Here is a 15,783-nt window from a genome sequence, read left to right as displayed (position 1 = left end):
GACGTCCCACTTAGCATCTGGCGTCTTTCACGTAGCGTGCTTCTGAGGCTCACCTGTATCGTCGCATGCCTCAGAGCCTCGTTCCTTTTTACTGCTGAGCAGCACTCCGCTGCATAGAGAGACCACATTTATCCATTGCGTACATAGACCACAGGGTAACTGCAGCGAACTCTCTTAGTTTTATTTGGAAGCAAACTCCAGACATCGTTTCACTTTATCTGCAAATGTTTTAGAATGACTTGAAAAGATGAGGCCTGGGGCGCCTGGGTGGCTCAGTCGGTGAAGCGTCCGACTTTGGCTCAGGTCATGATCTCATGGCTCGTGAGTTCGAGCCCCATGTCGGGCTCTGTGCTGACAGCTCAGAGCCGGGAGCCTGCTTCAGATTCTGTGTCTCCCTCTCTCTCTGCCCCTCCCCTGCTCATGCTCTGTCTCTTTCTCTCTCTCTCAAAAATAATCATCAAAAAAAAAACAAATAAATGAAAATAAATAATAAAAGATGAGGCCTTAACAAGCATAATAACCATGACTCCATGATCACATCTAAAAAGTTAGCAAATCTGTAATGTCCTCAAATATTTCAAATACACAGTTTGTGTTTGCATTTACAATAGTTTCATAATATGTCATAATAATTCTTTCACAGCTGTATTTTTTACAGTTTATTTGTTGGAATCAGGGTCCACACTGCGACCCACTGATACGTGTCAAGTCTTCTCTAACCTATAAGATTCCCTCCATCTCTCTTTTCTTGCCTTGGAATTCATCTGTTGAACAGGGCACCCACACCTTGTCATGTGGCCAGTTATAGAGACAAAGAGCAATGGCAGTGGCAGGGGGAGTGGAGATCACGTGCACGTCCTCAGGCAGCTGGGGAGGCAGAGGCCCGGGAAGGGAGACACCTGCCCCCAGGGCCGGGCTCCACCCCAGCTGCCTTAGGCATCCAGACCCCTCTGCCTCCTCAATCTCAGGTCATCAGACCAGGCCTGAGGACACACCTCCCCCACTCCAGCTTGTGCCCTCCTCTGGGAAGGTGTGTAGGTGGGCAGGTGTGTGGTCCCACAGGCTGGGAGCAGTTGGCCTGGCACTGGCCCAGCTGCCGAGGCCATCTGAAGCTCGGCAGCGAGCCTGGAGGAGCTCAGCAGGTGACGGGGAAGCCTCTCTGGCCGAGGTAGCCACCAGAGGTAGCCAGCCCTGCAGCCTTGTCCCCATGCCCTGCCCTTCTTCGTGCTGCCCTCCTTCTCACGTGTCTGTGTTTCTTCTCTCCTCCATGCTATGGCAGTGGTGCCCCGTGCTGATGAGACAATACTTGGTGCAGCCCCAGGCAGTCCTTTTCCAGGTAATTTCCTAGGGACCCGAATGACGCCCAGCACCCACGTTCCGGGAGCACGTGCCTCCTGGAGTCCCCTTTAGGATTCCTTATCCCTTGTGGTGCTTAGTTTCCAAAGTGCCGTCCCTGTCCTTATCCTTCAGATCCTCGTGCTCGCCCTGGCAGGCAGGCAGCAAGGGGTTCGACTGAAATCTCCTTTTATTAATGAGGACAAGGAGGCTCCGAGAGCTGGCCTGGCCTGCCTCAGGTCACACAGGTGAGAAAGAGGCAGCGCTGGGGGGAGAGCCTTGTGTTATTGCTCCTAGTTCACTGTTCTTTCTACCACAGGGTCAAAGGCTATGAGTGATACAGATAAACATGAGCTGAGGAAGTCCACTCCCCTCCCCAAACCTCAGTTTTTCCAGGTTGGGGAAGATGACCCTGAGTATCCGTCTGGCTCAGACACGGGAGTGTGTAAGACTTTCCATCATCTGGAGCACGGTGTCCGCTGTGAGGAGGGTGTGCATCCCTGGCGGGCTTGACCTTGAGCCCTCCCAAGAATCTGTGGCAGCAGGCAGAGAGTTTTATCCCAGTTGGTTGCCTTGGAGTGGGCAGTCTGTGAATTGCCGACTTCGGTTCATTTATCTTTCTGGGTCATAGTCAAGGATGGCACCAGGGGGCCCTGGTGGGAAGGGAGCAGAAGCCCAAAATAATACTCTAAGAAAGAACCCTAAGAGCTCAGAGAAGTTGGAAATGTGGGACGCAGCTGTTGCCTTGTGACTGTCAGTGGTGGGGAGGAGAGCAGAGCTATGTTGCCAATGTAGGCGCACCAGCACACTTCCGCGCATGTGACTGCCCTTGTTCAGTCATCTTCAGCCCTTGGCTTCCCAAATAACTATGAGAAATAGAAGTAAATTGCCACGGTTCCCAGAGGCACCAACAATGCCTTCTCTCTTCTCTTTTTCTCTCCTGATCTTCCTTTTTTTCTTTTTCTGTCATTCTTTCTACCTCTCCCAGCCTCCATTTTCACAAAGGACTTGAGGTGTCCTGAAAAATAAACAATTACATGTATCTAAATTAGTAAGTTAAGGCTGAAAAGAAAGTTCAGAAATTATGTAGTGAAAAAGGGAAGATCATAACACCAGGTGCAAGCAATGATGTGGTTGTGGTGGTTTAACACTGAAATAGACTGAGCTTCCTGGCAGCCAGTGCAAAAAGGGATATATAGTGGTTTCCAGTGTTCCTGTTGTTCAGCCGCAGGCAGGTTAACCATTTATCAGGAGAAAAAACTGGCTTCTGGGGTACTGAATTGCAGGAGGGATTGGCAAGGACTTTGAATATTCAGTGGCAGTGTCTTCGGAGGTTAACAATTTTTTTTTTTTTTGGTATGGTGCTTCTATTTCCTCTAACAAATGTTGAATGCCTGATATGTTATCACAGATGAGTGAAAGCACTTCCCCAGAGCGTTTAAGGGTGGACAAGGGCATTGTTTTTTGGTCACCTGACTTGATGAGGGGAGAGGTGGGAGGGGGGCAGGGGAAGGTTGACATATCACTTGGAGTTCTTGTTGAAACACTTCTCAGTTAATTTTGGAGTGTTGTGGTTGATGTCATGCTCCTGGATCATATATTCACTCATTCATTCAAAAAGCACTTCAGGGGCTCTAGGGATGTTCCATGCTCTCAAGGCAACCTAGAAAGAGATAGACAAACAGCCATTAAACATGGTGAAAAGTGATCATGGAGGTTTGTGGAAAATGCCATCAAGTGTGGAAGCATAGACAAGGGAGTCATGATTTCATTGTAGCATGTGGGGCCCAGGAATGGCCTCACTGAGGAGGTGACATTTGAGCTGGGTCTTGTGGACAGTGTAGGAGTTCTGTAAGTGACTGAGTGAGACAAGTCCTCCGCGCAGAGGCAGGCTGTAGAGCAGCCACTGTAACAAAGAAGCAGGAGACTGGAGAGAGTGCAGCTTCCTTTCAAAATCGTAGCAGCTCAAAGGGACAGGCAGTGACGAGGACTTAGGGAAAAAGTACACACCAACCTAAATGGCAGCATCCCCTGGCTTGTACAGGAGCAGGGTGAGCACTGTGAATCCCACCAAAGAGGAGAGACTAGGCAGGGGGCAAGACCTGCAAGGTGGTGGTGGTAGGAGGGACAGTTGGCAAAGGGCTGCTGAGGGCCGGTTTCTAAGTCCCCTGTCCCCAGAGTCCCCACTCTTTAGGGACACTCACTTTACCTTCTGGCAGCCAGTGGTGGTTGGGAGACTGGATTTTGAGACCTCCTAGCACATGTGTAACACAAGTTAAAGATTTGGTGTCTTGGAAAGGTGATCCAAACTCAACTGTCAAAGTGACTGGGCAAACTTTTTGTAAAATGCTTTTTAGTTTATTTATTTTTGAGAGAGAGAACAAGCCGGGGGGTGGGGTGGGCAGAAAGAGAGGGAGAGAGAGAATCCCAAACAGTCTCTGCGATGTCAGAGCAGAGCCCGATGGGCTCGAGCTCATGAACTGTGAGATCATGACCTGAGCCAAAACCAAGGGTCAGACACTCAACCGACTGAGCCACCCAGGCGCCCAGTGACCGGGCAAACTCTGACGATGAATTTATGGACTAAAACAAAATCAAATAGCAAAAAGACCCTTCCAACGGGACATCAAAGAAATGAAGAAATATCCCTATTGGCCACCCTCTTGCAATTTTCTGAAACTCAGGTTGGGCTCTGCTTTCTTGGGGGAAATAAAGGCTCTCCCTTGCAGACCCAGCTGCCCAGCCTGGCATCTAGGAAGGGTAGATCTGGCAGTGGGGTGGGGAGGGGCGCAGGGATGCTGACTCTTCATTGAGATTGCTGCCTGGACTGCCTAAAGGTCACTCATTGTTCACTGTGCAAACCCTTCGCAGGCGGATCCCAGCTGGACTACCTTTCCGTCTTTGCCTCTTCTAGTTTCACTTCCTTCAACTATTGTCATGTGCCCTGTTTCAGACCACTCCTGTCCTCTTCCCTCTGAACCTTTCTTCAGCTCTTATCGGCCTTGAGGGTTCGGGATAGCTCAGACCCAGGCTGAATAAAGCCTGGGCAAGAACACTTTCCTGGCCGCTTCCTGCTCCATGGTCAATTAATGTCTCTGTGTTCCTGCTCCCCTTCGATAAAGCTTCTGGGGCCACATATCTTTTCCCTTGGGGTTTGTGGATGAAAGTCAAAGAGCATGTCTGGGCTTCACATGCATCTTGTGCTCAAGAAAGTCTCAATAAATACTGAACATTCATTATGCTCAGGCCTCCACCAGCGCCCTTGGTAACACAGAGAGGAAGGGGCCCTGTCCCCTACCCCAGGGTCCCGGGAACCCTAGAAGACACCATCTCAGAAGAGACTCTTACAGAAGTGTTTTGACCTCCTGTCTTTGCTCATGGCGATACGCTGAAGGAGCTGTCCAGTGAGCTTTACTTCCAAGGTCCTTTTTCAGCAAATGCCTAATGGCTAATGCCATGACCAAGTCTCCTTCTACAGGGAATGAAGTCTAGACAGTGACCTTTTCCCAACAGCTCCTTGCTGCATAGAATGAAGACTTTGCTGGTCCTGACTTAAAGCAAGAAAGATCTTTTCATCTCCGCTTCTATGTGAAACAAAGATTTATAAAACAGGACTTCTTCTTTCTGTGTGTGGGAACCTTGGATATTTTTTGTTCTAGTCCATTCTAATTTCATTTTTTTTTTTTTAAACATTGGCAGTAGCAAATTGATTTCACATCTGTTTATAGGACAGGATTTACGGTATGGAAATCATTAGAGTAACTGTCAAGACTTTGGAGTCAGATCGATCCAGTTTGGAATCCTGGCTCTGGCATCTAGAAGCCGTGTGACTTTAGGCAAGCTACTTCCTTTCTATAACAAGTCTCAGTTCGTCATCTGTAAAATGGGGATAACATAGAACCTATTTCGTGGAGTTACTGTGAGGATTAAGTGGAAGATTCAGGTAAAGCTCCTGACACAGAGCAATTGATCAATAAATGTGAGCTTTTGACGTGATTGTGAAGATTATGGTTCTTACTGCCCTGACACCTCATGGTGAGGCCAGTGGGGCAAAGGCAGGACTCCTGCCTCCTAAGAAATGGTAGTTAGGAAGGGCTTCCTGGAGGAGGAGGCATTGGATCAGGGTGGCAGGATGACTAGGACCCACCCTGTGGTGAGCATCCCAGAACCACTTGTTTCCTCTTGAAGGGCAGGTTTGTTCCCAAGGATTTTTGACTGGACCTAGAGCTGACCACGTTAGATGCCTTTGCCTTTCCCATTTAGGTCTCCAATCCACCTGGAATTGATTTTTGTGTCTGGTATAAAGTAAAGATCCAATTTCTTTTTTCCCCCTTGTTTCTGAATGGATAACCAGTTACCCCCGCACTGTTTATTAGAGTCCATCCTTCCCTGCTGATTTGTACATCACCTCTCTCATATATCAAGGTTCCATCTATGCACAGATCAGTTTCTGGACTCGCTTCTGTTTCATTGATCTATTTATCTGTCCCTGTGCCAATCCTACCCTGTCTTAATTACTACAGCTTTATAGTGATATAGTCGGGGAGGCGTGTCCCTATCATGTCCTTCTCCTGTAGAAGCCTGTGCTCTTCTCTGCATGTTTCCGAATCAGCCTCCGCTGGAGATGATTGAGAGCCCCAGAGCTCTGGACAGAGCTGTCCTCGGTGAGACTCATGGCAGGGTGCCTGGGCCTGCACCCTCGTGGACTCACTGTTGCCCACCACCCCAGGCTGAGCTGCCCAGGAAGTACTTTCTAGTTCAGATGCAGAGAGAAGCACCAGGAATGTATCCGAGTCTGAGTCCCCTCTGCCTGCCACTTGCTCAGTGGCTCCCCTGGTTCCCTTCCCTGTGGCTCAGTCCTCAGCATCCTCCCCAAGGTGCCTGTGTCTCCTTTGAGAAGGCGGCTTCCTTCCCTGTCCCTGTCTGCCAAGGATGTAACCCTGGACAGACAAGGATGTGCCCTCCATTGCGATGCCAGCGTCCTGGAGGGAATTGCTCATGCCAAGAGTTTGGCATACACAACCAAATTCTTTGGCTTGGGCGTTTGCAGATATTTTCTGTACCTGAAACTAGGCCTGGGGGTTGCGTGGAAGGAAGAGACCTGGAACTCACACTTATAATTTGGTCTGTCTCTGAGTGGGAAGGCCCAGGTTGGCATCTTCTGGAGGCCATTTGACAGTGGCTAGGATGTCAAGGAAATGACTCATCACAAGCTCTGATTTCATGAAATGGCTTAAAGGAAGGAGCATGACCCTGGGCCAAGTGCCCATGGCTGCTGTGGACTTGGTAAATCAGACGTGTGCACCTCACAATTTGCAGCACATAGTTTACATGCTGCCGGAATTCAACACACTTACCAAACTGTGGTTCATTTGGTTTGATGTATTGGATTTTGAGTGAGAGTTTCTGGTGGACTACTCCCTGGACTGGGATTCTGCCCCATTGGCCATGGACAAAGCCCTCTTTGCCTTGGGCCTCAGTTTAGTCATCTGTGAATTGAGAGTTTGGCACAGATGAGGTCTCAAAGTCCTTTTAACCTTGTGTCTGTGATTCTGCATCTGTGGTTTAAGAGCATTGAAATCAGAAACTTTTCTTTCTATCCTCTTGGCAACAAGACTGTTATTTCCGCCTTGCTTTTAGTTACTGATATCTCCCTCCCTGTATTCAAGACATTGTCGGTGGCCACTGGGGCTGGGCAAATGGAACCTGCAGGCCACAAGAAGCTAGGTTTGAATTCTTGTGAAGCTGCACCTGACTCCTGCCCACCTCCCTCCTCACCCGGGGAGAACTGTCGACTCTGGATACCTGTCTTGCTCTATTGAGCTGAATCTGCCTTCTCAACACTGGGGGGTTTGCGAGCCCCCCGTGGGCCCTGGCGCTGGCCTGGGCTAGCCCAGCGAGGTGACTGAAGCCCAGAATGTGGCGGTGGCGTTTGGCTGGGGTGCTTTGGAGTCTTGATGCTGAGACATTTCTGTTTTGTTTCCTCTTTCAGACCACTGAGTACTCAGCTATGGCCTCGCTGGCTGGAGGGCTGGATGACATGAAGGCCAACCTGACCAGCCCCACTCCCACCGACATTGGGAGCAGCGTGCCCGGGCCACAGTCCTACCCCATTGTAACAGGTGAGGGCACCTGGGGTGGGGGAGAGAGACAGAGACTGACAGAGGGAGACTGAGAGTGCCTGCATGGGCGGGGGGAAGAGTGGCTTGGTGCTTTTGGACTTGACGGGCCATTTTTGTTTTAGTAAGGTTCTGGGGCCCTGGAATCGGTCAGGCAGGATACTGCCGGGGCCCAGAGCTGCGGCTGTGATGAATCATGGCTGTATTTGCTCTGATAAAGCCAGCAGAGAGCGAGTGTCAAACGGGCTGTGGGCTGGGACAGGTGGCAAGAAAGGCCCATGACAAGAAGGGCCATGGTGACTTCGGGATCTCCTGTGGATACAGCCAGGAGGTTCAGAGGTCTGGGATTTATCCCTCTCACGAGAAGGGCAACCCTGCTTGGTAGGACTTGAGAAGGAGCAGACTCCTGGCAGATTGGCATTGGTATTTCGGGTTTCCAGGCAGAGACTGAGTCAGGAAGGGTAAGAGGTTTCGGTTGGAAGGTGCTTGGCCTATGCAAAGTAGCTGCCTTTCTGGAAGGCCCAGGGCCAGCCTCTTTAGCCGTCAGTGTAAAGATTGAGTTTGGATCCTGGAGGCACATTGCTGGATTTGAACTTGCCATTGACTAACTGTGTAATCTTGGGTAAATGTATAAGGATTCTGGGCTATGTTTTTAAAAAAATCTCTACAGTGGGAATGGTGTTATTGTGAGGATTAATTCATTAATACATACAAAGTGTTTAGACTCTTATTTAGCACATGGCAAGCACCCAATACATGTTGCTGTTATTCCTCTCAGAGCCTTCTCGTGGTGGCCGGTCACATTGTTGGGTTTGCTGTTGCAGAAAAGTCTGGACCACAAGGGCTGAGTTAGGCAGACACCTCTTCCTGCTCCAGCAGCAGTGCGATAACATGGGGGGACAGACCCTGGAAGTTTGTTGGAGCTGGCAGGCAGGAAGCAGTGTCAGATACTATACGGACAGATAATAGGAGGCTCAAGGGTAGCACTTGGGCCAGAGCCTTGGGGTCCAGCGGGGGGTAGCAGGATGTCCCTGTAGGCTGGTAGGCAGGACACAGTAAGAAGTAACAGAGACAAGGGCTTCTTAAAAGTGCAGGTGGGCTATGGTTGTGTCGGGGAAGCTGGGGATTGTGCTCAGGTTTGAGTTTTAGGGGAGGTGGCTCGACGTCACGTAGGTTCCGAGACAGAGAGAACCCAGCTCTGAGACCTGTGCTGATAGGTTGGCACTGAGGCTCCTGGGGCTCACTCAGACAGAAGCAGTGGAGGCCCTGTTTGCAGATCTTGGCAAGCTTCTGGGGGCAGCTGAACCAGCACAGGTGGGGAGGTGTCAGCACTGGGACAGGGATAGAGGGTGGGGAGCCTCCATTAGAGTGGGGCTTTACTAACAGCACAGATGTCCCATGAGGTCCTCTCCCCTGATGTCACAGAAGGTTTCAGTTGACCCAGGCAGTGGGTCTGGGTGTGGATTGGGTTTTCAGGTAAACCTTTGACCAAAGACTTGTTTGTACTCCAGACCCAAGTCAGAATCATGCTTGATCTTTAAAAAAAAAAAAAAAAAAAAAAAAAATTAATTTTGGAGATAATTCTAGTCCCTGACCCATTGTTACTACTTGTGTTGCTTTTCACTTTCATCTTTCCTAAAAACACATGAAATTACCTGCTGTAGAATTTTAAAAGCACTCAGGTAGTGGATGGCTACTTTGGAAGAAATATTTTCTGCCTTCTGTGCAGAAAGTAGAGATAGTGAGCTCTTTTGCATGCCCTTCCAGAAAGGTGTGTTTTCCTGGGTGTTCATTGCCGAAGGGATATTTCTCTGGAGGACCACATAGGGCTATGAAAGAAAGATACGCAGTGTCAGATGAAGGCTGTAGGGGAAAGTCAGGGTTACGTTAAATGAAGAGCTCTTACTGTATCTAGGACCACATTGTGATCATGTGCAATTCTGAGCTATTTTACTTTATTAAAATTCTGTAAAATTTAGTTTATTTTTAAAAAGTTTACCCATGTCTTTATTTTGCTTGATTTCGCATAACGGTATGCTTGATGTTGAAATATTGGAAGTATTCTAATTATAAATATAATCATTAGCTTTTTTTGTGAGTAAACAATAGCTAGCTAGAAAAATAATAGAAGAGTCCTTTAACAATAGTACCAAAAAAACCAATGCTGAGGAAAAATTCACTTTAAACTCCACCAAGGGACATAAAAGAATAAATGGAGAGATATAACTTGTTCTTGGGGAGGAAGACTCAATATCATAAAGTTGTCAGTTTCTTCTAAGTAATCTACTAATTCAAAGGAATCCCAATCAAAATAGCAACAGAATTTTTGGGGGGAACATGTCAAAATGATACCAAATACTGCAAAAATAAGCATTGAAGCATAGCCAAAAAATTCTGAAATAGGGAAATGAGCAAAAGTTGTAGCCTATTTAAAAACATTATGATAAAGCAGCAGCACTTAAAACTATTTTTTGTTTTTTTAAGTTTATTTATTTACTTACTTATTTATCTAAGTAATCTCTACACCCAGTGTGGGGCTTGAACTCACGACCCCAAGATCATGAATCATTTGCTTTCCCGACTAAGCCAGCCAAACACCCCTAAAACTATTAGTAATGAAACTGAAGTTATAGACACATATAATGGCCTAGAGAGTGTACTTAAATAGATCCAAATAGATATGGGTATTTATAAATGTAATATTTCAAATAGGTAGAGAAAAAGATAAATCGTTCAGTTAATGGTGTTGGGACAACTAGGCTTGTTGGATACATACCTCACTTTTTATATCAAAATAAATTCCTAGTTGATCTACACTTTCAATGTAAAAAATGAAACCATAATAAACTAGAAAAAAATGAGGGATACTTTTTTAGAATCTTAGAGCAGGGAAGGCCTTTTAAAATCTGTTCCAAATATAAAAGACAAAGAAAACTGGTCTAAATGACTGTTAAAAATGTAAGTCTTTTGTCTGTATGTAAAAAACATTCAAAAGACTACAAAATTAGGGGGAAAAAGTGGAACACTGATGACAAAACTAATTTTCTTAATACGTAAAGGGCTTTTAGAAATGAATAAGAAAAAAATGAGTAGGAAAAACAGGTCAAGACTGGATAAATTCATTGGAAAAAATACAGATGTCCAACAGCACATGAAAAGGTACATACCTGACTCATAGTTTTAAAACTGCAAATTAAAACAGTCAAGAGACACTTTAAAAAGTCAATTAGCTGGGGCGCCTGGGTGGCGCAGTCGGTTAAGCGTCCGACTTCAGCCAGGTCACGATCTCGCGGTCCGTGAGTTCGAGCCCCGCGTCAGGCTCTGGGCTGATGGCTCGGAGCCTGGAGCCTGTTTCCGATTCTGTGTCTCCCTCTCTCTCTGCCCCTCCCCCGTTCATGCTCTGTCTCTGTCTGTCCCATAAATAAAATAAAAACGTTGAAAAAAAAATTTTTAAAAAAAAAAAAAGTCAATTAGCTTACCGTAGATTGAAATGTTTCTGGAGGCCAAGTGTTGGAGAAGGTATGAGAAACAAATATTTTCATCCACTGTTACAAATCAGTGTAACCTGTTTTGGAAGGAAATTTGGCAATATCTATCAAAAATGTAAATGCACCTACCTACCCTCTAACCCAGAACTTTCATAATCAAGTCACAGATATATTCATGAATGTACAGTGATACCTTTATCTGTATAATAATTATAGAATTATTTATAACGGCAAACAAATGGCCACAAGGCAGTGTCTGTCAATAGGAGCTGGTTAAATAAATTATGGCTCCTTCATAACACAAAATACTATGCAAACCAATTAAACCAATTAAAAATAATTAAGTAGAGCTGTCTGGGCTGAAATGAATAAATCCAAGATAAATTTTTTTTAATTTTTTTTAATGTTTTATTTATTTTTGAGACAGAGTGAGACAGAGCATGAACGGGGGAGGGTCAGAGAGAGTGGGAGACAGAATCTGAAGCAGGCTCCAGGCTCCGAGCTGTGAGCACAGAGCCCGATGTGGGGCTCGAACTCACGGACCGTGAGATCATGACCTGAGCCGAAGTCGGCCGCTTAACCGACTGAGACACCCAGGCGCCCCTCCAAGATAAATTTTTAAATAAATAAGCAATTTGTATAATACTATGTTAAGTATGATCCCATTGGTGTGAAAAAATACAAAGGACATACACACAGGGGCAGAGGCACACACAGGCAGGTCAGAGGCTTGTGTAATGAGGATTCTTTAGAAGATCTCCAGCTCTTCTCCTGCTTTATGGGGCATTGTGGTGTTGGGGTTCTCTTCCCAGTCCCACCTAGCATCCCCTTGGGATAGCAAGTATTTTTTTTTCATTTTATTTATTTGAGAGAGAGAGAGAGTGTGTGCACGCATGAGCTGAGGAGAGAGGCAGAGGGAGAGAGAAAGAGAATCCCCAGCGGGCTCCACAGTACCTGACGCAGGGCTCAATCCCACAACCTTGGGGATCATGACCTGAGCCAATATCAAGAGTCGGGCACTCAACTGACTGTGCCACCCGGGCGCCCTGGGATAGCAAATATTAACAATGCCCCTTTACTCTCCGGACATCTGACTTCAAGTTAAATCAAAATAAAGCCTTAATCATGAGATATGGGAAGAATGAAAGCGAAATTGTTTATAATGAAATACTATGTACTTTGATAAGCAAATACCCTGCGTGTTTGAACTGCAAGAAATAATGAAGTAGTTCGGGGCTTGCCCCATGCACAGAATCACTATGAATGCCACGGCCCTGAACGCAGACTTAGGGACTCCTATTTACTCATACTGCGAGCCTGATTTTATGAATTAGGTGAGGAACTCTTGGCAAAATTCCAAGTAAAATAAGATATGAGCTTTTCTCGGTTTACACAGTAGTTGCATTCCTAGAAAATTCAGTGTATATTAAGACCATGGAGATTGCAAGTTCACATTTATATGTAAATGAAGTTCAGTGCTAGACTCAAATAATTATAAACAGATTTTTCACCTGTCCTGTTTGGCAGGACATGACAGAATGCAAGATGAAAGGAAACGTCGCTGTGGGGACTCTTCCTCTGCAAGGCAGGGATGCCTCTCAATTATAGAAAAGCCCCCACAAGTTTTCAGAGCACCCTCTAGGGGGCAGTTGCTGACCCTACTGAGAAGTGTTAGAACACCTTGAAGGAATGCCTCCAGGAGCTGTTAGGATGGCAGTAATTTTATTCCCTTGTGTTCATGGATGTGTTGACACAGTTCTGAACTCTTCAGGGAGACCTTGAGTCTTCTGGCCCCACGCCTTACCTTCTCCCCTCCCCACAAAGCCCAGAGCATAGTTGGCGCTCAGTTGGACTGTGAGCCAGCCCAGGACTCTAGCTGGGCAGTGCCAGCCTGGAGTGCGGGGCCGGGGGAGGAGGTGGCCTCCGTCCTGCTCCATCTCGGCCCTTACACTCCATGCTGTGCAGGGAAGGTCTCATTAGAGAATGAGTTGATTTCTCTCCATCGTTTATATGCCACATTAAATATTAACTTAAACTCCTGCTCTACCAGCCCGGGCCACGGTTCAGAAGCGGCTCACCATTTGCAAACCAGTGACATGGCCAGCTTGCTCCTGCATCATCAGCAGTTTGGGGCCATCCTGATTGGGACTAATTCTCGGCAGGTGTGTCCTTGGGCCACAGGCCTGCCCATGGGGCAGCCACTGTGCCCACCTGCCAGGGAGGACAGCGGCTGGGGTGCCAGGCCCCCTGCTCACCCCCCTACTGGTAAAGGGCCTGGCAGTCTTGCCCTCCACTGTGCCCCCCTGACCCTTGCCTGAAAGAACAAAGGAATGGGGCCAGCCTGTGTCCTTGCTGGCCTCTTCCCCTGAGGACTGTCTTTTTGCATCAGCAGTTAGAATGGAGGGAGGAGACTGAGGGAGGCTTCTCATCAAATAAGTTTGGGCAACACTGGCGTGGTGGATACCTGTCGGGGTATGAGGCTCCCCCTGGGCACTGTCCCCTCTAAGTAAAAGACACCACTAGTGGGGCAGCAGATAGGCGCCTACAAGGACAGACAGAATGCCACCAAGTCCCCAGGACCACCGGCTCTGATTTGCTGTGCCCCCAGGTTCAATGTTCAGAGCCTCAATATCCCAAACCTGGAAGCCCAAGAAAGTCCACCCTCTTCTGCCTTTTTCATCTGAGCAACAGCTGAGGGTTGGAGGAAAGAGCACTAGATTAAGAGTCAGAGGAATGGGCGTAAGCCTGGACTTTCCCCCCTTAATTGTCCTGTCCTTCGGCAAATAGATTGTCCTCTCTGAGCCTCAGTTTTCCAATCAATGAAAAGGGGATGGCAGTTCCTGCCCTGCATGCCTCCTTTGGCTGTTGCAAGGATATAATGAGGCAGTGGGGGGAGAGAGTTTGAGAGCCACCACGGGGGCATCTGAGTGTGTGTGGGGAGTTGAGGGAGAAGGTAATCTGGCGGGTCCAGGATCCAGTGTTGGCACTTCCCAGCCTCCCTCAGGACAAATATCTCGACCGCAGATGGGCAGGGTGGGAGTGTCGTGCCGTCCAGCTGCTCACCCGACAGCTCAGCTCGGGAGACCTAGGTCCAGAGAGGGGAGATGCCCTGCTCAGGGCCACTTCCAGTGAGTTAGAGCTGGAACTAGGGCTCGCCCAGGGCCCTGACCTTTGTGGCCTGCTGCCGTTATGTGATGGGATGGACAAAAAACAAAACACAACAAACAAACAAAATCCCAGTTTAAAGTTCCAGAGGGTGCCTCTTCTAGCATGTAATTGAGAATGTCAGCAGGAAAGCCAGACTGCTTAGCTTGAAGCCCAGTGTCACCGTGTTCTAGCTGGTTGACCTTGGGCAGGTTACCAGCCTCCATGCCCAAGTTCTCCATCTATAAATGAGGCCCAAACAGAACTCACTGTAGGCTTCCTGTGAGGATAACACGAATGGTCCATGCGGAACCTTAGCACAGTGCTTGGCACGAGTAAACGCTCAACAAATGGTAATTATTAGTATGTTTTGGAGCTCTTGTACCAAGATGTCTGGCCAGCACCAAGCCACTCTGAATGGCCATTTATTCATCTTTCCATGGGGAACACTTCTTAGATCTGTTTTCTATGAGCCTTTGAGGCTCAACTAGGCTCAACTAAGTATCTCTTCCTTCAGAGTGAAATCATAATAAATAACAAAAACTAAATTCCTTATGTATCCAGTTTGCCAAAGGTGCTTCAAAAAAATATAATTAAAGCTACAGTACAGCATAACATCTTACAACAAAAGGCTCAGCCATGGAGCTTTCCTCGGAATCCTGTGGAAGATGCTGGGATGTCAAAGTTGTGTGCGCAGGAAAAGAGTGTAACGTGAACAGTTACTGTTCACTGGACTCACTCTGTGCCCAGCTGGGAGAACGATGGTGATCTTGGTGGACAGTCCCTGCCCTCACTGGGCTTGCTTGCTGGGAAAAGCTGGCCAATTCACAGCAAACGGGGGGGGGGGGGGGGGGAGGAAATGTGCAGTTTCATCTCGTAATGGCATGTGCTTTGAAGAAACTAGCTGGTTGAAGAGATGGTTGATGAGTGGGGCAGGGGGTGGAGCACAGCCTCTCTAACGGGTAGCATTTGATCTGAGATCCCAGTGATGAGAGGCTTTGGGAAGATTTGGGGGCAAGGTATTCCTAACAAGATACAGCCTCGGTAAATGCCTTTTAGCTGTAAAATGAATGAGTGAATGAGATGTGGAAAGGAGGAGGCCATTTCTTGGTTCTTTCTCTGCTGTTAGTTGGGCTCAGCCCATAATCAGGCTTTGGGGACTCTTGCAGTCAGTGGAAATGAACTTCAGAGGTTGAGTAGCCCATTCCTTCAACCCCCGCCCCCCGAGGATCTATTCTACCTCAGGGCTTGGTCACCTCTGGTGATGATGATTTCGCTACCTCAAAGGCAAACAATCTTCAAACAGTACGTACCTGCAGCTGTTCTCCACTGAAAGTGATTTCCATTCCCGTTAGCAACCCAGGCCTGAAGTGTCTCCAAAGTCCAGATGGACATCCATGGTATGAACTCGTAGACCCAGCCACTGCCCAGCACCTCCCTCAACTGGCGTTCTATGTACCCACTATGAAGCCCAAAGATTGTTTGGTCCGCATAGTGTTTTTTGAACTTAAAAAAAAAAAAAAACAACTTAGACTAACATTTTACAGATTGGAGGAGAACAACCCAAATGTCCATCAGTAAGGAACTGTTTAAGTAAAGAGTAGCTTATCCGTACAATGGAACGTTGTGCAGCTATAGGAAAGAATGAGGAAGCTCTCTATGTCCTGATAGGGAAGGAGCTTTGAGATACATTATTC

The 15,783-nt window shown here is 47.4% G+C and overlaps 1 protein-coding gene across 5 annotated transcripts in view; it reads left to right on the top strand.

Moving 5' to 3' along the window:
• Positions 1–15,783, top strand: part of PAX5 (paired box 5) — a 195,031-nt gene that overhangs the window by 101,872 nt on the left and 77,376 nt on the right. For 3 of the 5 annotated variants that reach the window (XM_086683520.1, XM_086683516.1, XM_086683517.1), the window contains 2 exons: positions 1,280–1,336; positions 7,328–7,457. In XM_086683520.1, the coding sequence (XP_086539646.1) occupies positions 1,280–1,336; positions 7,328–7,457 (187 nt within the window). The remainder of the gene's footprint in view (positions 1–1,279; positions 1,337–7,327; positions 7,458–15,783) is intronic. The other 2 variants (XM_086683518.1, XM_086683519.1) reach the window with 1 other exon arrangement.

The sequence above is a fragment of the Puma concolor genome, chromosome D4 (genome assembly GCF_028749965.1).
Source record: "Puma concolor isolate L17-30 chromosome D4, mPumCon1.1.hap2, whole genome shotgun sequence".
NCBI lineage: Eukaryota > Metazoa > Chordata > Mammalia > Carnivora > Felidae > Puma > Puma concolor.
Note: the sequence above shows the minus strand (reverse complement) of the source record. Positions and strands in the feature narration are given on the sequence as shown.